General features: G+C 54.9%; 1 protein-coding gene across 2 annotated transcripts; it reads left to right on the top strand.

Annotated features, from left to right (window-relative positions):
• The first annotated feature begins 318 nt into the window (after positions 1-318).
• Zfp316 (zinc finger protein 316) lies at positions 319-20,655 on the top strand. Of its 2 annotated transcripts, none has more exons than XM_006504718.4 (7): positions 319-525; positions 5,217-5,344; positions 5,669-6,057; positions 6,208-6,299; positions 6,928-7,054; positions 7,444-7,557; positions 14,785-20,653. In XM_006504718.4, the coding sequence occupies exons 3-7, from the start codon at positions 5,694-5,696 to the stop codon at positions 17,139-17,141; spliced, it is 3,054 nt and encodes a 1,017-aa protein (XP_006504781.1). In that variant the 5' UTR covers positions 319-525; positions 5,217-5,344; positions 5,669-5,693; the 3' UTR covers positions 17,142-20,653. The 2 variants fall into 2 exon arrangements, with proteins under 2 accessions (XP_006504781.1, NP_059495.3); NM_017467.3 differs by having other exon boundaries at positions 328-499; positions 14,785-20,655.
• Positions 20,656-21,088: the final 433 nt, after the last annotated feature.

The following is a 21,088-nucleotide window of genomic DNA, read 5'->3' as shown; positions in this document are numbered from 1 at the left end:
CATTGGGGGTCACTACCCTTCTCCACCATCAGGAGATCCAGGGAGGGTCCGGTGGACAGGAGGACGGGCTCCCGACACGTCCTGGCACGGGCAAAGGTAGACTTAGGCTGTCGTCTGGCGAGAAGAGATGCTCGCTGGGGCTGGACGTCGTGGGCAGGGGTCCCTTGAAACATAGAGGAGCAGGTAATAAGCAGGGGGTGCTCATTGTGGGTAGCTATAACCATCCTCCATGCATATGGGGGTGCGACGCAGCAGCACCCTGTCTACATCCAGAGCTCCGGGACGCCCCATGACCGGAAGTGCCCCCCTCGTGGGCGCGGACAAGGCGGGGCCGGCGGGCGGCACTTCCGGTGCCCACGCGCCGCCGCCTCCTCCGCCGTCGCGCAGCTCGCGGCCGTCACTTTGTGTAGTGCGGGGGGGAGTCCCCGGTGGTCACAGCCCCCCACCCCCCACGAGTCCGTGTCTCGCTCCGGCTTGGCCGGGCCCGGGCGCGCGCGCGGTGAGTGGGGCGCGCGGATGCGGCAGGTGCGCGCGGGCGGGACGCGCGCGCTGGGGGCGGTGGCGGCGGCAAGGCTGGCCGTCATGGATGCTCGAGAGCTGGAGGCCTCCGGTGTCCGTGGGGAGATCGCGGGACTGCAGGGCCCGTCCTTGGTGGGGTCGGAGTTGCAGCTGCACGAGCTAGATCTTCCAGGCCCCTAGATCCCCCCAATACCGACCTGGGCCTGCGCGGCACGTCAGGGATGGCTTAACACCCTAGAGGGGTACAGACTCCAGCGTGGGAGGGGGCGGGCCGGGGACGTCGTGCACTGCACCTTTGCAGGGTGCTAGCGCCGCCTTCTCCAGCTTAGGGGCGGGAGCTGGGCCGGAGCCGCCCCCGCCCCCTAGAGAGACACCTTCCAAGGAGGGCTGTCATTACTCCCGCCCTAGCGCGAAGTGGAAGCTAGGTACCCTCCCCCCATCCCCCAGAGAGAGGAAGAAAAGGGAAAGACCTTGTCCTGGAGCCCTACAGCCAGCTTTGTGACATTGAGGGGCCGTGGCCTAGCCTGCTTCATCTGTAAATGGAGGCTGGCTGGACTGCTCTCTCTCTCTGCTAAATCTGTTGCCCCCGAGATGGGTGGTGGAACGCGTTGGCAGAATCTAGGGTGCATTATGTGGACACAAGAAGGGAGGGAGGAGGTGCAGGTATCAGCGAGGATCAGCCCACCTGCTCAGCCTGGGTGGGTGGCATTGGCATTTTGTTTTGGTTCTGTCGCTACTGGCTGGGCCAGGGGGCTAGCTGGCCTGGTTGAGGAGCCTGCTCTGGGGGGTCGTGGATGACCTCCAGGGAGCAACCCTGGAGAATAGGGGCTCCGGAAACTGGGCAGATGGTGAGGAGTGTAGTGAACAGGGAAAGACATTCTGGACAAAAAAGGGTCTTAAGTCAGTGGGGCTAGTGAACGGGAATGAAGGTAACTAGCCACAAGTGCGCATGCGCGAGCGTGACCCCACGCAAACATCCTTTACGTGGATCCCCTGGATTTGGGACTTTTCTGGAGTTCCTAACTTTTAACCTTTACGATTGTGTCTCTGCACACTCCTTTCTATGGACAGTGCAGCACCCCGTTCTGAGTGTCTGCAGCGCTGTGCCCTAGGCTCAGGACTTGAGTGGAAAGATGTGTTGAAGTGACACAGTGATTTTTGCCTGATGAAGCCGTGAACTTGACACTGCATTCGAATCCAGGATGAGAGGTTAAGGAGAATGGAGCAGAAAGGCGTTCTAGGGACTGATTGGCAGGAGTGGGGCTAAGAATATCCCAGGAGGAGGGGAACCCCCAGGGCCTGAGTTGCAAGAATATGAACTGACCTTCTCCTGGTCAGACTGGTTTTCAGAGCTTCTGTTCTGAATCTTGGGTCAGAGCACCTGGAGCATCAGGCTTTTCTTGGCTTCTGCCCTGTCTCCCTGTCTTCTCATGGCTTTTTTTGTTTTTTTTTTTTTTTTTTTGTTTTTTGTTTTTTTTTTTTTCGAGACAGGGTTTCTCTGTGTAGCCCTGGCTGTCCTGGAACTCACTCTGTAGACCAGGCTGGCCTCAAACTCAGAAATCCTCCTGCCTCTGCCTCCCAAGTGCGCCACCACCGCCCAGCTAGAGGCTTTTAATAGGCTTTTTTTTTTTCCTTCACTTTTTCCCTTCTTGCTCTGTCCTGACAAGCAACTCAAGGGAGGAAGTAGTTGCTTGGGCTCCCAGTTGAAAGGTACAGCCCATCACGGTGGGAGAGACACGGAGGCCACGCAGAGAGACTGATGCTGGGGCTCAGCCTGCTCTCTCCTTCTCATTCACACCAGGGCCCCAGCCTAGGGGATGGTGCTGCCCATGTTTAGGGTAGATCTTCCCACCTCAGTTAACCTAATCTAGCCACTCCCTCACAGACATTCCAGAGGCATCTTCTCTTTTGTAACTTCAGATCCTGTCAAGTGTGCAACAGTAACCATCACAGGACGGGTGCACAGACTCAATTTTATCCACTGTCCTCTCTGGTGACAGAGACTCTTCATGACTTCTGGGGTGGGTTTTAGTTTGGTGTACCCTTTCCTCAAGCTGTGGCCAGCCTATTGTGGAGTGTGACAGTTGTGCCCTCACAAATATTTTTTTAAAATTCCAGTATCCATGTCATTAACTGTAGATCTCTGGACATGTCTTTAATAAGTACTGGAGTAGCTACTGTGTGTCTGGGATAGGAATTAGGGGGAAAAATTGGGACTCTTCATCATCCCTCAGTTGAATATTCTTCAGTAAAGAAAATGTGCATGCGGCCTTGGAAGAGATGTAGCCAAGGCGATTGCCTCCTCTTCCTCCTCTTTGTGTGCAACATATGTACACAGTTTTGTGTGTGCATGTGTGCATGCAGGTACATACAGTGTGCATGTAGATAACAGGTCAGCATAGCTGTTGGTCACTCTTCATCCTATTATTTGAGGCAGTGTCTCTTTGAACCCTGAGCTTACCAATTCGGATTGCCTGGCCAGCACTGCCCAGGGCTTGGTTTACAGGTAGATAGCACCATGTTCTGCATCGCCCCCCGCCCCCGTCCCCCTCCCTCCATCTGGAGGATTGAATTCAGGTCTCCATGCTAGTGTGGCAAACACTTGAGTTACCTCCCTAGATCCAGCTTTCATCTTTCCTTGGGCCCTTGCATACAGCAGTCTAAGCTTCAGGATGTCTGAAGTCGCTGGCCAAGGTGGTGACCAGACAGGCATTAGTTCTGTGGGTGTCTGGGCTCAGCATGACTCTATAGCCTTAGGCCTGAGTAAGTCCTTCTCTAGGTCTGAGGTAGGTGGTGGTTGGGAAATCGCTCCCATAGTGTTCTCTGTGTTCTCAGTGCCCCTGGGTACTGGCCAGGACGGCATAAGGCAGGCTTGTGTTCTTACCCTTCAGGAGTCTTCCAGTACCAAAGAGCCCTGGAAGGCGTGGGCGCTTCTCTTAGGCCTAGTTTTGTAGCCTCAATCTTTGAGACAGGTGCTTTTAAATCTATAGTGCTCAGGGAACAAGACAAAGGGGACTTTCGGATGTCAAGAGTCCTAGCCTGTGGGTTTGGGGGCAGGGGTGTGGTGGTTGGTGCCGGTAGGAATGATCAGAGAGTCCTAGCTACTGAGATATGGGGTGGAGTTCATTTCGTTTTGTTTTGATTGCTATCTCTCTCTCTCTCTCTCTCTCTCTCTCTCTCTCTCTCTCTCTCTCTCTCTTTCTCTCTCTCTCTGTGTGTGTGTGAGTGTGTGTGTGTGTGTGAGAGAGAGAGAGAGAGAGAGAGAGAGAGAGAGAGTTTGAATAATGTGTGTGGAGGCCTGAAGTCAATGGTAGATGTCTTCAATTGCTGTCCACCTTAGGTTTTTTGAGACAGCGTCTATCACTGAGTTGGCCACCTCGGCTGGCTGGCAAATCCCATGGAACCTCCTGTCTCTGTCTTCACGGTACTGGGATTACTGGCATGTACCTCAGGCCTAGCTTTTACATTCTAAAGAATGAACTCAGGTTGTCACACATGGGAAGCAAGCATGTGACTGACTGAGCCACCTCCCCAGTACCAAAGTCTAGATCTTAATTAAAAACAGTGTATGTGCAAGTGTCTTGCCTCCACATATGTCTGTATGTCTGGTGCCCTCAGAGAAGAGGAAAGGGGATGGAATCCCGGACACTGGAGTTAGAGACGGTTGTGAGCCACCATGCGGGTTCTGGGAATTGAACTAAGGTCCTCTAGAAGAGCAGCCAGTGCTCCAAACTGCTGATCCATCTCTCCAGCCCCTAGAGCATAGGTTTTAAAGATGTCTGAACAGAAGGGATGGGTTAGAGGTGAGCCCAGCCTAAGCAGATTGCTCACGTGTGCCCATGGGAATACGAAGCCCAGTGGTCAGACTGTTCTCATGGCCCTGGGCATCTTTACCTGCCACAGTCTGCTTTTAAGCATCCTGAGGCAATGCTGTCTGCTGGGGGTGGCTCCAGTGTCTGCTGTGGCCTGGCATTTCAGGATCTTTTTGGAACTCAGCATGCATGGGTGGCCTGCCTTGCTTTGCAAAATAGTCCTATTGAGATCTGAGATACTTACAGGATAGGTACTGGGTGGCAGGGTGGTGAAAAGAGACATAGGAATGAATTCATGAAAACCCCAGGGGCTGGTGAAATGGCTCAACAGCTAATGGCACCTGCTGTCAAGCTTCATGACCTGAGTCTGACCCCTGAGACCTGTGTGGTAGGGGAGAACTGATTCCTGGGAGTTGTAGTTCAATCTCCACGTTTGGCATGGCATGCATCACTACTCCACAAATTAAACACCAACCACAAAAACATAAAAAAACAAATACAGCTGCCTCACCCTGGAGTGCCACTGGGCTGTTGGTTGTTTTTTTGTTTGTTTGTTTGTTTGTTGTTTTGTTTTGTTTTGTTTTTTGTAGACAAGGAACACTTTAGTGGCTGTAGGACCTCCGCTCCTATCTCATTAAGCCGGTGGCTTTAGGCTCCAGGCCAGGTGCAGCTAGACTGAGTCTGTGGTATCAGTGGGGAAGCAGGACCCTGTAGGCTCCTGAGGTGTTGACATTCATCCATGTTTATTCTCTGATCCTCCAGCGGGAAGGAGTGTCATATCACGTGTCACCATTGCTGGTCTGGTGATGAGCCAGACTCCATCTTTCTGACTGGGAAGGAGTAATGCATGCTCATGGCCCTCCCTGTCTCGCCCTTGTCTTACAGAAGGGGTTCTGAGAGCTTGTTCCCTCAAAGAGACGAAAACAAGAGCCTTCCCACACCCCGCGAGCCGCATAAGTCCTTGTAGTCGACGGTCCTCCGGCCCGGCCTGGTCCATGTGCACCAAGGGCTGGGTAAGCCTCTTTGCTTTCTGTGTGGGACAGGCTGCCCTTTGTAGATTACACTCACCCTTCAGGAAACATGGATCCCTGGGGCTCTGTTGGCTGCATTCCATGCTCCTGGTCCTGGGTGACTCACCCAGGAACAGGTTGGAGCTCCCGCTAGACACATGGCTGCTGATGAGAGAACAGAAGTCATGTCCCAGAGGCTGGTGGGAAGGAGGGAGCGCCTTAGGTGGTGTTTCTGGGCATGCCAGTTGCACAGCCTGAGAAGGCAGACAGAGCTCAGTCCCCGCTCAGCTCTTGTGGCCTCCCATACAAAGTGCCTCTGTGTTTCAGGCCATACGGAGGCTCTCTCCCAGGGATGATGGCTGCCCTTCAGAGTGCTCCAGACTCCCCAGCTACCCAGCTGGAGCCAGCAGAAGATGGGTCAGAATGTGATGCTGACCCCGAGGAGGAGGAGGAGGAGGAGCAGCAGGAGGAGGAGGATGAAGAAGAGGAGGAAGAGGTAGTAGTAGAAGAAGTGGCCACACCGGTGCAGGAGGTGGCAGAAGTAGAGGTGGAAGCCAACTCAGCAGACAATGGTGGAGGTGATGATGATGATGATGGTGGTGGTGGTGATGATGACGTGGAGGAGGTCCTGGCAGAGGAGCAGACTCTGAGCTTAGGGACCCAGGAGCGGCATAGCAATGGTGGTCATGCCAAGGCACCAGTTCTTCAAGGAAAAGGTAAGAACGGGACCCTGCCGCTGCTGTGGAGGCTGAGAGGCTGGGGCCATGAAGGTGGGATTGGACCCAGATCTGAAGTGTGGGAGGATCCAGGAGCCCCAACCTTCTTGCCAGCCAGGTACCACTGGCTCTAAGCCGTCTTCCTTTTAGCCCTACAGACCTCCCGGGTATCTCCCACTACTCAGGATGAAGATGTGGAGGAAGAAGAGGAAGAGGAAGATGAGGAGCATTTCCTGACCCAGGTGAGCTGCTTTCTGCATATGCAGCTCAGGGCACTGGTCAGCCTTTCTGTCTTCAGTGACCTTGCACCTGAGGTCTCGAGCCCTCTATGGGTGGTGCTTCATCAGTGAGGACAAGGCTTCAGGTTCCAGGCCCAGGGTGGTCCCCCCCTGGTCCCTGTCCCTTCCCAGGCCATCATGTTGTCTCGAGCACTCTAGCTATCGCCCACTCAACTGTGGAAGTCATGGCTGCCCCACCCTCACTCCCACTCAGGTCTAGGGTCTTCTAGAATGACTGTCCCCTTCCTGGGGTCTGTTTTCCTGCTGTTAGGTCAGACGTCAGCACCCACACTCAGTTTGGTTGGTACACCTATTCATCCTAACCCTAGCCAAGGTGTTTGCTGGGAGCAGTTGGCGTGACAGAGAAGGGGCATAAGGGTACTGAGGGCCTCTGCCCTCTCTGCATCTGAGGTCTTCATCTCTGGATAGGAGAGGTCTGAGAGACTGCAGTACCATCTGGGCATGTGTAGTTCCATCAGTGATGGGGTACTTACTGGGCTACATCCCCACCGTGTTTTCCGACCTAATTTCAAATGGGTGTTGGAGGCAGGGCATCCCTTCAGCCTCTCTCCTGGGGCTCTGTGTTCCTTAGGGCCTGGTGACTTTTGAAGATGTGGCCGTGTACTTCTCTTTGGAGGAGTGGGAGAGGCTGGGTGTGGACCAGCGGGATCTGTACCGGGAAGTAATGCAGGAGAACTATGGGATCCTGGTCTCCTTGGGTAAGGAAGGCCCCCAAGGTAGTCTGCTGTGAGGGCTCAGAGGGCTCAGGGTTTTGGGGAAGTCAGCCCATTTTGGCCTCTGGGTGCAGGGGTTCTGAAGTAGGCAGAGCCATGCTGTGAAGCTGTTGGTCCACCGGCCTCCCAACTGTACAGCCCTGGAAGCCTCTGGGTAGGAGCGGAAAGTGTGGGTATCCTGATGGCGAAGGTGTATGGGGTGGGTGTGGAAGGAGAGCTGGGTATGGAAGCAAGGCTTGCAGGGGTGGACGGTAGGATCTCTAAGCATAGGTGGCGGGAAGGGCAGAGAGCAGAGGATTTGAGTGTGGACAGGGATGGCTTGGACCCCATTGGGGACAGCCACCCCTGCAGCTGCCGTCTGTCCTCCTGGGCAGGATACCCAATCCCTAAGCCAGATCTGATCTTCCACCTCGAACAAGGAGAAGAACCTTGGGTTGAAGATGGCCCCCATCCCGAGGAGGGAGATGTCGTCACTGGTGTCTACACGGGTGAGTGAGACACACACCTTGGGGGGGGGTTCTGCTAGCATCATTGCTCAGAGCTGTGCCCACCCAAGTTAGCCTTTACCAAGGAGAGTGCTCGGCAGACCTGTTCGTGGGTCTCTCTGCCTCCCTGATGCAGTTATGCTGATGTGTTGGCGTGTGGAGTGGCCTTGAGGAGGCAGGGAGGCTGCTGTGTGCTAGTCCCTGCTGTCAGCTCCCAAGTCCTCATGGCCCAGCTTCACAGAGGTCTAAGGGCTAGTGTATGTCCTTAGAGAACCTTAGGGGTCTGAGAGGGTTGGTTGGTTGGTTTGTGTTTTGCTTCTTCTTCCTTTATAAATGAGTGGCGTTGACAAACTGGCACAGAAACCTACCAAACTGTCAGAGTGTTTTCCACACTTGGACTACCCGGTTTTCTGGCTTGCCCACCTATTTGGCCATTTCTGCATAAGGTACCCCTCAATCTCTCCACTTCCTCTGAAACCATCCAGCATGGGTTTTCTGAGACCGAGCCCCACTCCTATTGAAGGCTCACCAACTGACGAGGCTGGCTGGCCCATGAACTCCAGGGATCTGCCTGTCTCTGTCCCTCCAGTGTGTGCCGCCATACTAGTGCCCTGCCTCCTGCCACCCCCACCCCTGCCCTGCCCTGGCTCAGGCTCTGCCTGTTCAACTCCCTAAGCTGTACATTGTTCATACGGAGAATAGTCTGAACTAAACCTGTAGATTCCAACCCGAGCATGCTGGCTCCTAGTCACATGGAATATGCCATGGGTTCTGCGAGCCTCATGAGGACGTTGGAGTAATAGAGACCCTTGTCTGAAAGGTGTCTCTCTGGGGACTAGGGTGTCATCAGCTGAGGGTGGAGTTATCATAGATGTATATTAAAACAAGAAGACGGGAAACCTCACTCTGGTAACATGCCTGTGAGTTCTCACACCAGCTGAGAGGCAGCGAGGAATCCAGCCTTCTTCCAGATGAAGCCCCAAAATAGGTAGTGTTCTTGAGGATCCAAGTGGGAGGTACATTCTATTCATGGATACGTCTAGAAAAACCACTTAGAGAGAGCGGGACAACACTGATCAGCCTCTTGAGTGTCGGTTGGAGGGGTGCCCTTGCGTGCCATTCCCTTGAGGGGTCCAGGGGAAGAGTCTGGCCCTTTTCAATGCAGGTGACACCAGGTCACAGGTGCCACATAGTTATGCACCTGAATGGGAATTGGACGCTCTTTAACTCTTTAATTGGAGGTTCTGGTTAACTGGGTCAGCACCTCTGCTATCCATGGCAAGCCATGGTGTTGGGGCTGGTGGCCTGAGATGTCTTTCAGCACAGCCCTGTCTGCAGAGTTATCAGTTGGCAAAGGATCCATGAACATTTTTTTTTTTTTTTTTTTTTGGTTTTTCCAGACAGGGTTTCTCTGTGTCACCCTAGCTGTCCTGGAACTCACTTTGTAGACCAGGCTGGCCTCGAACTCAGAAATCCACCTGCCTCTGCCTCCCAAGTGCTGGGATTAAAGGCGTGTGCCACCACCACCCAGCAATGAACATCTTTTAAATAGTGGTTCCCAACTTTCCCAATGCTGCAACCCTCATGTTGTGGTGACCACAATCATAAAATTATTTCCGTTGCTACTTCATAACTATAATTCTGCTACTGTTATGAATCTGTGTTTTCCAGTGGTCATAAGCAACCCCTGTGAGACAGCTGTTTGACCCTCAAGGGTCATGACTCACAGGTTGAAAACCACTGTTGTAAAGCCTTTTTATCTCAAGCTTGGTGTGTGGGTGCCTTTAAGCCCAGCACTTGGTGTGTGTGTGCGTGCCTTTAAGCCCAGCACTCAAAGGCAAAGGCAGATGAATATGCTTGGGTTTGATGCCAGCCAGGGCTACAAAGTGACACCATGTCTCTAGAAAAAAGAAATCCTAATTGGGGTCAGAGGACAACCTTGGGCACCAGTCCTCAGCTTCCACCTCATTGGCAACAGGGTTTCTGTCCGATTCACCACTCACAGGACCTGCTAGCTGGCGGATGGGCTCTCTGGGATTCTCCTGTCTCTCCACAGGATTAGCGATTAGACTCAGTCACTGTGCCTGGCTTGTCATTGGCACTAGGGATTTGAACTCTGGTCCTCATGCTTGCATGGTGAACACTTTACTCATAGAGCCATCCCTCAGCCCCCAGGCATGTCTGATGTGTCACATGACTGCCCAGAAGGGATCCAGGCGTGATGGCAGGACCAGGGAGGAGCTCTGGCTTAGTGAAGCCTCAGGTCTTCTCAGGTCTTCTTCCCTCTGAGGACAGTGAGTGGCTCCTTGTCTGCCTCTCTTTTTCTCTCTTTATTGTCTCTGCCCAGCAGTGCCAGCTGGGAACTGAGACTGGCCGAGTCTGTCCCTAGGCTGGCTATCTGGGACTTCTAAATTAGTCTTGCGAGACAAGACTCTAATTTTCTTTCCTCTGTCCCTTGTGAGTTCAGCTGTACATGACGCGTGGGCACCTGGCCATGTTCCTTCTCTCAGGTGTTGCCACTTTGTATGTGATACTCAGAGTCCCACTGCCCTTCAGCCTGGTCTCTAGGCATCCCAGCATCCCTGGTCACCACCTTCAACCCTTCACTCCTACATCATCCACACAAGCTCATCCTCCTCACCCAGCTTCCCTCCCAGGGCCCTTGGTCCGTATGCCCACCCCACATGGTCCATCCCAGGGCCCTTGGTCAGTACGCACACCCCACATGGTCCATCCCAGGGCCCTTGGTCTGTATACGCACCCCACATGGTCCTGGAGAGACCCCCTGCTCTAGGCTCAACCATTTCCTGCCTCCAGTCTGACTGGAGAAGGCAGGTCCTGAGTGCTGCTGCCCTGGTTCTCTGTGTCTGCCTGGCCTTATGCCCTGAGACAGATCCTTGCTGCTTCCTTCCCTGGCACTCCAGAGGCTGTGTTGGCTGGAGCAGAACTGGCCCTGTAAGGGCAACCCCCATTCCCTCTGTTGAGGCTTCTGCCCACTTTCCTTTCTTGAATGTGCATGTGTGCAGGTGTGCGTGGAGGCCAGAAGTCAACACCGGGGCTGTCTGCCTTGTTGAGACCGGTTCTTGATGGGATCTGGGGCTTCATGACTAGGCTGGCTGGCCACTGAGCAGGAGGATTCTATCCATGTTCCATGGCCTCCCCTATTCAAGATCACAAGCGTGCTGGGAACTGAACTCGGGGGTTTGTACTTGTGTGGAGTGCCAGGACTTCCCATCTTCCCAGCCCATTTCAGGAAGTGAAGTATAGACAGGAAATACAACACTTAAGGCTGGACCAGTTTAAACAGTAAGACACAGTTACTACAGAAGCATCGAGAAGCCGGGTGGTGGTGGCGCAGGCCTTTAATCCCAGCACTCAGGGGCAGGGGCAGGGGCAGGGGCAGGTAGATTTCTGAGTTTGAAGCCAGCCTGGTCTACAGAGTGAGTTCCAGGACAGCCAGGGCTACACAGAGAAACCCTGTTTTGAAAAACAAACAAACAAATAAACAAAAAAGCATTGAGAATCCAGAACTAGCAAGCAAGCCACAGCTGTGGTGGGGCGTGGGGCATGTCTGGAGCCCCTCATGTGACCCACACTGTCAGCCTGGGGACAGCTGGTATCCATCTGGGCAGACCCAGCAACTCTGTTAATAGTGCTCAGTTCAGCTAAGCAGAAATGAGCACAGGTTCGGGAGAGCCACAGAGGAGAGGTCTCTTGGCCAGGGGCAGTGCATGAACACCATGGCAGGCGGAGTCTGGCCACAGATAGGGTGACTGGAGAGCAACGGTTCTCATCCTGTGGGTGGAGACCTCTTCAGGGTCGAATATCAGATATCCTGTGCATCAGGTATTCACACTATGATTCATGACCACAGCAAAACTCCTCATGAAGTCACAATGAAATAATTTTATCAATGGGGGTCTCCACAACATGAGCAGCTGTAGTAAAGGGTCCTGACATTAGGGAGGTTGAGAACTGCTGCTGCAGAGGGTCTCTTGGTGGGGTTTCACCTAGCCGTGCCCTGGAGGGAACCTGGAGAGTAGAGTCCTCTAGTCCTAGCTGGGGGCCCAAGGGTCTGGAATCCTGTTGTCACCCAGGCCCCTAGGCTGGGTGCAGAGGGAGGGAAGAGCCGAGGGGACTTCTGGCAGAGAGGCTGGCTTAGCACCTAGAACAAAGGGGCGGACAGGTGTCCAGGTGCTGGACGGATGCTCTGATGGGATGAGGGAATGCTTATTCTGCCCAAATCCTTGGGACAAAAGTTATCCAGGAGCAGACCCAGCTCCAGTTAACACTAGGGCCTAGGTCCAAAGAATGGCTGATCTTTTAGAGGCTGCTCACCAGCAGTGGGAGGGCAACCCAGTGCCCATCCCCAGAGAAGGGCTGCCTGCTCCAGACCCATTAGCTTGTCCACAGCTTGGCTTGAAGGGCAGATGTCAGTTAGAGGAGCCGGCTGCCTTCCCAGGCTGTAGTTCAGATGCCTCCCAGGGAGCCCGCAGTGAGGCTGCCAGTTTCTATAGACTTCCACACCATTTGGGTATGCCTCCTCCCTTGGGGACTGTCCCCAATAAGGGAAGGAACTTTCTCTGAGCTCATCTCCAACTGGAGTTGGGGGCAGGTGGCATGAGGCAGGTACAGATCTTATTTGGGGACATCAGGATAACATTGTTAATGGAAGGAAAATGGCAACTTGACTGGGGACCTCTGTGCCTGCAATACCTTGTCAGCATCAATGGTTCTCTACAACTGATATCAGGCTGCCTCCAAGACCACCAGTACCACACCCTATAGCTTTGGAAGGGACTGGTCGCTCAGGGTCCCTGGGGTAAAGGGCCCAGCCTGGCCCATGCAGTCCTCCGAAAATGCAGGAGACTGGAGGCATGTGCCATGGGACGGCCCCTGGGGTGCAGTTCAGTGGAATAAAGCAGTTTGGGGCTTGTAAATCCCCAAACCTGTAAGGCTCATACCGCCAGCCACTATAACAAAGAGGCTGTGACCCAGTGATATTTGCAGAGATGGGGGAGACTGGTAAGAGCCCTCAGTCCTGAGGGCCTCAACTCACTACCTTGGCCCTGGGCTTGTGTTCCCCTCCACTGGCTCCTCTTTTCCCTTACCTTGTGGCCATGCTGTGTAATTTGGCTAGACAGTGGGCTGTGAGCCCCTGTGTCTTCCTGAAGGCCTGCTTCATCACCCTTCACCTACGGTCAGATCCTTGGAGCAAATGTTAGGTGGAGGCAGCCCCACCCCCACTTTACTACTCTGTGGATCTGGGTTTGGCCCTCAAGGTCACCCTGCTGCCCTCCCCACTGCCTTCCAACTAGTCTCATAGCAGGCATGTGTATCCTCACCTGAGGCTTACAGAGACCGGCTCTGTGTGATGTCTGCTCCTGGAGTGGCTGTTACTGGAGATGGCTCTGAGCACACTCTGAAGCAGGAAATGGGGGATCAAAGCTGGTCTCTCTTGGGGTTCCCCTGTCCCAGAAGCCCAGTAGCTTCCTGAGGTATCAGCTTGGGGTAGAGCCAACTCTGACTTCTCCAGGGCTAAGGGGTGGCCTCTACACATCACTGAGCGCAGTGTAGGCCTCATGCTTGCTCTGCGGTGGTCACTGCAGGCCTCTCTCAGGACTGTCCACCCTACAGAGCTGTGTGTAGTGGAGCAGGGTGCAGGGGCTCACCATTCCCAGACTCTGGAGAAGTCCCTGCCCACCCTCTCAGCTCTTGCCAGAACGAGGTTCCTGGAGCATTGCAGACTGGCTCAGAAATCCAGGGATTGTATCTGTTCCTCTGCATTGGCTTCCCTGCCCTACTTGGCTCTGTTAAAAACTAAAGCCTCTCACCACAGCCTAGGGAAGGCCTTCTGATCCGACTGCCAGCTGAGCTTGGCTGTCCTGTGGCCAGCTTCTCCCTGCCCCATGACTGCTCCTGCCTTCCCAGGTTTGGGACGTTGTGGCTGAACAGAGAAGGACATCCAGCCAGCAACAGGGGCTCTCCCTGCCAGTCATGGACACAGGGCCGGACACTTTTCATTACTCTGGTGGCCATATTGGCAGCTGGAGGTAAACTCGGTTTTACAGATATTTCAATTAAAGTCTAAAGTGTGTGTTACCATAACAGTGTTGTTGCAGAACCCATTTCCTTGCCATATGGACAGCGTGCTTAAGTCCTCGCAGCTCTCAGTGGCTTCATGTGTGTGGTACTGGGAATGACAGCTAGAATGCACAACCAGGGCTAATGATGGGGTACTTGACATTAGAAGCCAGCCCTGGTTTTGAGACTTCTTGGCCCAGTCTCTGGCTTCTGTGGTCCCAGCTCACCCAGGCCAGTGGCAGTCTAAATGGGCCAGACCTTTGCCCTCAGAATTAAGTGGGTAGTTGGCTTTTTCTGCCCTACCTGCAAGAGCTCCACCCTTTCAGTTGCTGACATCTGAGGTGGATATGATGAACGGGGTGTGTGTGTGCTTTCTCTCTCTCTCTCTCTCTCTCTCTCTCTCTCTCACACGAGAGAGGTGCTCTGAACACCTCAAAGTGCTGTGTCTCCTGAGTGCGTTGTCAACAGGTTCATTTCATGATCGAGGTGACCCTACAGACCTGATTCTAGAGCCCACAGTTCTCAGGAAGGGCAGTAGGGTGCGTTAGGCTGTGCATCTCAGTGGGAATCACAATACACGCACCCTCGAAGCTGCCCCTGAGTTTCACAAATGGAGAGTTCAGGAAAATGAAGCCTAGGGGTGACCTGTAACAGGGAGGAACTCATGAACCCACATGCACACCTCCTGGGGACTCTTTAAGGTGAGCGCCCACATGGTTCTCCCTGGCTAGCCATTTGTGTTTCTGCTGTAGAAGGGAGCTAACTTGCTAGCCACTGGTAAAGACAAGTAGAGGAGAAATGCTGAAGGTGGGCTTTACAGAGGGCGTCCTCCAGGCTGTGTGCCATGTCTGAGGGCTGCAGGTTTCCCCTCCAGTGCTTTTCCTGCACACAGGAACCTGCTGATAAACTACCTACTGTGCAGTCTCCTATCCTCCACAGACTGAAAGGCCTAAAGGAACCTTTCCTGGTCTTTCCTGGCCTCCATGAAGTTCCTAACTGGTGGGAGGCCAGCAGCTTTCCTGCTGTGGAGCTGCCCAGTGTTGGCTGTGGCATGCACCACACCTGAGTCTGTTCTAACGATTTCAGGATCTGGCTGCCATGTAGGCCTGTTTCCCTGCCATCACCCTTTTCTCTTTTCACCCTCAGGAGCCTGGTTCTGGAACGATGACATAGAGGACCACGAGGAGGAAGATGACGAGGACTTCCTTGCTGAGGTGGCTGAGGAGGAGAATGAGCCCCCGGGGCTATGGTCTGCTGCCTATGGAGTGGGGGATGTGCCTGGGACTTGGGGCCCCGACGACTCGGATTCGGTGCAGACTCCAGAGGGTTGGGGACCCAACCCAGGCAGTCTCGGTATCCTGGCGGAGGAGGTTGAAGCAAAACATTTCCTGTCTGGCCGGGAGCCTGGGGAGAACTTTCTGGTGCCCTGGGCATTTCCCGCAGTGGCTGTCCCCATCGGATGTCCGGAGACCACTTGCGATGTGTGCGGCAAAGTGTTTCCGCACCGTTCCCGCCTGGCCAAGCACCAGCGCTACCACGCAGCGGTCAAGCCCTTCGGCTGCGACGAGTGCGGCAAGGGCTTTGTGTACCGCTCGCACCTGGCCATCCACCAGCGCACCCATACCGGCGAGAAGCCCTTCCCGTGCCCGGACTGCGGCAAGCGCTTCGTCTACAAGTCGCACCTGGTCACGCACCGGCGCATCCACACGGGCGAGCGGCCCTACCGCTGCGTCTTCTGCGGCGCGGGCTTCGGGCGGCGCTCCTACTTGGTGACCCATCAGCGCACGCACACCGGCGAGAGGCCCTACCCATGTCTACACTGCGGCCGTAGCTTCAGCCAGAGCTCAGCGCTCGCCCGCCACCAGGCTGTGCACACCGCTGATCGTCCTCACTGCTGTCCGGACTGCGGCCAGGCCTTCCGCCTGCGCGCCGACTTCCAGCGTCACCGGCGCAGTGGCGGCTGCACGGAACCCAGCAGTGGCGATGGCGCGCGGATGGCTCCCCACGAGGTGGGGATGGCTCCCAATGAGGTGGAGATGGCAGTCGCGGCTGTAGCCACGGTGGAACCTGAGGAACTGGAGGCCGCGCCCGCAGAGACTGAAGAGCCCGAGGCTGGTGTGGCAGATGGAGACACCGAGGCTGAAGCCAGACAGGACGAGCAGGTGGTGGTCGCTCCGGCGGCAGAAGCGACTGTCCCCGACAGCAAGAAGGACCCTGAACCAGACAGACGGTTTCGTGAGATGGGCAACGGCCTGGCTGAGGGCGAAGGGCCTTCCTCGCATCCGTTCGGCTTCCACTTCCCCATGCATCCCAAGTCCTGGCTGCATCCGGACGGTTTCCCCATTCTGGGGTTTCCCGAGTTCTCTGAACGGCTGCAAGCCGATGGACGCCATCTGCCCGGTCCCCTGGGCTCCCCGCTTTCCCTGCAAGGCATGGGGTTGGCTTGCGACCCGTTCCGCAGCGTGGGCCCCGGCGCCGGCGTGGATGGTGGCCTGCGAGCATTCCCGCCCGCTGTCCGCTCCTTGCTGTCGGAGCCCGCGCCTGCGGCGCTGGCGGAGGAGGAGAGCCCGTGGATCTGCTCCGACTGCGGCAAGACGTTCGGGCGGCGCGCGGCGCTGGCCAAGCACCAGCGCTACCACGCGGGTGAGCGGCCGCACCGCTGCGCCGACTGCGGCAAGAGCTTCGTGTACGGCTCGCACCTGGCGCGCCACCGGCGCACGCACACGGGCGAGCGGCCCTTCCCGTGCCCGGAATGCGGCGCTCGCTTCGCCCGCGGCTCGCACCTAGCGGCGCACGTGCGCGGCCACACCGGCGAGAAACCGTTCGTGTGCGGCGTGTGCGGGGCAGGCTTCAGCCGGCGCGCGCACCTCACGGCGCACGGGCGCGCGCACACGGGCGAGCGGCCCTACGCGTGCGCCGAGTGCGGCCGGCGCTTCGGCCAGAGCGCCGCGCTCACGCGGCACCAGTGGGCACACGCCGAGGAGAAGCCGCACCGCTGCCCGGACTGCGGCAAGGGCTTCGGCCACAGCTCGGACTTCAAGCGACACCGACGCACACACACGGGCGAGAAGCCGTTCCGTTGCGCTGACTGCGGCCGCGGGTTCGCACAGCGCTCCAACCTCGCCAAGCACCGGCGCGGCCACACGGGCGAGCGGCCCTTCCCCTGCCCCGAGTGCGGCAAGCGTTTCTCTCAGCGATCGGTGCTCGTGACGCACCAGCGCACGCACACGGGGGAGCGGCCGTACCTGTGCTCCAACTGCGGCCGGCGCTTCTCGCAGAGCTCGCACCTCCTCACGCACATGAAGACGCACCGCGGGCCGGGGAGCGCGCCGGCGCACACCTCCTCCACCAAGGCCCAGGCGCCTGCCAAGGCCACGCCGCCTCTGCCCCCACCGGGCTCGGGCTCCGGAACGCTGCTCGAGTTCGCGGGAGGAACCAGCTTCGGCTCCGATCCTGCCGCGTTCGCCGGGCCCTCCGGCAGCTACGAGGAGAGCATCCTGTGAGGTCTATCGAAGCTCGGCGTGTCCTCCAGCTCTTTGGCGGGCTGAGGATTCCCACTCTTGGGTGCTCGGGTCTCTCCCGCCCCAAGCTTCAGATTTCGCTTGGGTGCGCACGGGCCGCCACCCTGACCAAGACCGACCCGTCCCTCGATCTGTGGTGCAGGGGCGGTGGGATGGCGGGCAAGGCCTATTAGTTCATCACGGATCCGGTTCAGGTGCCCTAGAGCCCCGCTGCTTAGGAGTCTGTCACCGGGCTCTCTGGTGCATTTGGGTTTCTTGGTGGGTTTGGCCTCTACTCATTCTCCTTGGGAGATTTGGGGACCGTCTTCCTGTCACTTGAGTGAGTCCAGTAAGTGTTCAGAACCTAGTTCAAGGCAGGCAGGAACCTCAGTAGGTTTTGGGGAAGATAGAGGTATGAACGGGGTAAGTTTTTGTTCTGTCGCCTGTAGGTATTTATTCCCATCGCTTATATGACCCGAAGAGTGTGGGAGGAGTTGAAAAAGCAAGATACCAAATGCATAGCCAGGTCGCAGATATTGTCCAGGACCCTGGGGAGTTGGAAGCCTTATTCTTTGGAAATCCTCACTCCAACCTCTAAACAGGTCTGGCAAGCGCTGGCCACCACATGGACTTTGGTATTGCTATCCTCTCTCAGTTTGTTCTCTAGTGGCTGTAAGTAGCACACGTGGACATCTTTGGGGTGCCTGGTGTGGGCTCCTACAGACACAGTTCTCACTTTCATTTCCTAGCAGATCCCTCCCCTGGAGCAGGTGGCTGTGGAGCCCTGTGCTCAGCCAGCCTTTCCACAGCACTGGGGTGGGTCCGGGAATCTTCCCGCTCGTCCTGTAAAAAGGGCCCAACATCCTCTGCAAGCCTCTTCACACAGCCTCTGTAATCACCCTACACTAGGAGCAGGCAGTGTTTCTGCCGTGGGTGGGTGGGTCTCCACATAAAGGACCCCCGTGGAGCTGAGCTCACAGCGCCTTACTATGCAAGGCCCCTTACAGTGGACAGCTAACTTTCCAGCCCTGACTGTTGGCACCTGTGGTGTGGCTCACAGGAGCCCCTCCCACCCTCCATGAATTCTGGGCCAGTGTGACTGGGGACTAGAGAAGTGAGATTTCCACCCAACTGCATTCCCTTTTAGACCTAGATCCTTTCTTGTAGTATAGACATGACCTTGGGGCCCAAGAGCTAACAGGCAGGCTGCTAGGTGCTGGGTGGGTAGTCCATGGGTGGGAAGAGAGCCTGGGTGGTGATGGTCAGAACTTAGCCTGACCTGTGCTGTCGAGTGGGGAGGAAGACATGGGTCCTCATTGTTCAGCAGTGGATATCTGTCCCTCTTAATCTTCTCTGGACATGAGCTTCAGATCGAGCCAGGGCAGGGTGGTCCGGGAGGGTGCCACCCATCCCTCATAGTCTCCAGTGTTTCCACCCTGTCCCCTCCGCTGTGGTCAGGAGGACCTAGCTTTAATAAAGACGGAGAAACAAGCTTGGGGACTGGACTCTATTTTTGCCCCACCTTGGTGCCTATTAGCGACACTCACTCTGGAAGGCCCATCTCCTTTCTGACATTTCCCCCTTTGAGAAACCAGAATCGATTCTGGCATCATGGATTGGGCCTGTGTCCACCACATCTTACTGGGATACCTCACACTGCCATGAATTTGGAACAACACACATGGGGCGTGGCTGTGACTAGCTAACCTTCCAGGTTCAGAGAGAGGGCCTAGTCTCCTTTATGGGAGTGCAGACCCCTGGCCTGGCCTGCCCTTTTCTCAGGGACTCCAATGCTCAGTGGCTTGCCTACTCCAGCTCCACGGAGGCGTGACCACCACCAGAGTTCCCAAACAACCCCCTTTAAACTGGCTTTTCTTAGTCTTCCAGCTGATCTTTTCCCGATGGGTTTGAAAGAAATATGCAAATGTGATTTGAGACATGGGGATAAAGGAGACTGGCATCTCCATTAAAACAACGAACAGGCCGGGCAGGGGATACAGCTCAGTTGGTACAGTTTGCGCAGTATTCCCACTTTCCATCCCCAGAACTCCATGGTGACACACACACGTTACCCCAGCATCTGGGAGATGGAGTCAGGATTGGGGAATTTACCATTCTTTTCAACTCCCTGGGTTTGAGGCCAGCCTTGGCTACATAGAGACCCTACCTCAAAAATAACCCAGACTTTCAGAAGGCAGATGCTTATTAAGATATAAAGATGGGTGACCACAGCCGGGCGTGGTGGCGCACGCCTTTAATCCTAGCACTCGGGAGGCAGAGGCAGGCGAATTTCTGATTTCGAGGCCAGCCTGGTCTACAGAGTGAGTCCCAGGACAGCCAGAGCTATACAGAGAAACCCTATCTCGAAGGAGAAAAACTGAAAAAGAAAAAGGAAAAAAAAAAATGGGTGACCACAGATCTTAGTGTACTGAAAGGCCAAGTAATCCGGTGATAAAGGTCACCATTGACTGCAGCTGGAGTTTTTCTGTGTTGTGTCAATCCTATGATTAGGGGAAAAAATTCTCTTCATTACCAAGGAGGGAGGAGCCCCAGTGACCTGTGAAAGGTGACCAACTAAGGGTGACGTTTGGAGGACTGAGCCTGGCCATTCCCTCCCTCAGCCTCCATTCTCATCCCAATGACCCTGTTTTCTCAGCCTTTGTATTTTTTTTCACTTGTCTCTTTAGACACTGCCTTCTCTCTCTCTCCTCTACTTATTTACTAGTTTTAGATTCAAATAAAAGTTTCTCTTCCTTGTTCATCATTTCCCCTCAGGTTATAAGTTAGATATGAATTGTAAGAACTCCAGCGGTGGGGGCTGGAGAGATGGCTCAGTGGTTAAGAGCACTGACTGCTCTTCCAAAGGTCCTGAGTTCAAATCCCAGCAACCGCATGGTGGCTCACAACCATCTGTAATGAGATCTGATGCCCTCTTCTGGAGTGTCAGAAAACAGCTACAGTGTACTCACATAAATAAATCTTAAAGAAACAAAACCCAAGGAGCTCCAGCAGTATGAGACATCAAGTTCACCTTCATCCCCCTGACAAAACTCATTCTACCCAGTACCCAGGATCCTGGGCACACGCACATCTATATGGAAATGGTTCAGGTTAACGACGTGCTTTAGATACTGTGCGACAACTGGCTTTTCCCCACCATGCCTACATCCTCATACTTTGGGAAGCAACAGTTGGAGGATCTCAAGTTCTAAACGAAGTCTCAACAACAGTGGGCAGCAGAGAGGGCTCAGCAGTCAACAACACTGGCTGCTCTTCCAGGGGAACTGATGGCAGCTCACAAGACTCTGGTCCCAGGGGACCTGACATCCTTTTTTGGCCTATGAAGACATGGGAAACGTATGTGGCACACAGACATATAGACAGAACACCCATACACGAAATGGAAGCAACAGAACAAGTTATGCTAAATTACTTCATCCGTGTTCCTATCTACTTCCCCCAGTTCAGACGTATTTCTCATTTCACCTGTTACAATTATAACATGTGTCTCTTGGTTTGTTTGTTTTTTTGTTTGTTAATTTGTCTGTCTGTTTTAAATATATGGGGCTGGTTCGATGGCTTGGGAAGTAAGCACTAATCACTCTTTTAGAAGAACCAGCGCAGTTCCCAGCAGCTGTGTGGCACAGTACCTCCAGTTTTAGGGATCTGAGTCCTCTTCTGACATACATGGTACACAGTCATACACTCATACAGAAGAAATTTAAAAACTGTGGATGTATATGAACATGCTTGCATGTGTGCACGTGTTTACAGGATTGGGGCTGGTGTTAGATGTCTTCTGCAATTGTTTCTGGGCCTTTTGGCTAAGATCAAGTGTAGATGTCTTCTGCAGTCACTCTCCACGCTTCCTTCCTTCCCTCCCTCCCTCCCTCCCTCCCTTTCCTTTTTGGTTTTTTGAGGCAGTTTCTCTGTGTAGCCTGGAACTCGCT

The sequence above is a fragment of the Mus musculus genome, chromosome 5 (genome assembly GCF_000001635.26).
Source record: "Mus musculus strain C57BL/6J chromosome 5, GRCm38.p6 C57BL/6J".
Taxonomy (NCBI): Eukaryota; Metazoa; Chordata; class Mammalia; order Rodentia; family Muridae; genus Mus; species Mus musculus.
Note: the sequence above shows the minus strand (reverse complement) of the source record. Positions and strands in the feature narration are given on the sequence as shown.

What these genes read in the sequence shown, in the direction of transcription:
- Zfp316 (NM_017467.3), top strand. Translation starts at nt 5,694, where the DNA reads ATGATGGCTGCCCTTCAGAGTGCTCCAGACTCCCCAGCTACCCAGCTG. An exon ending in AGGAGCATTTCCTGACCCAG is followed by an intron (nt 6,300 to 6,927) that starts GTGAGCTGCTTT and finishes TGTGTTCCTTAG; the next exon opens with GGCCTGGTGACTTTTGAAGA. An exon ending in CGTCACTGGTGTCTACACGG is followed by an intron (nt 7,558 to 14,784) that starts GTGAGTGAGACA and finishes TTTCACCCTCAG; the next exon opens with GAGCCTGGTTCTGGAACGAT.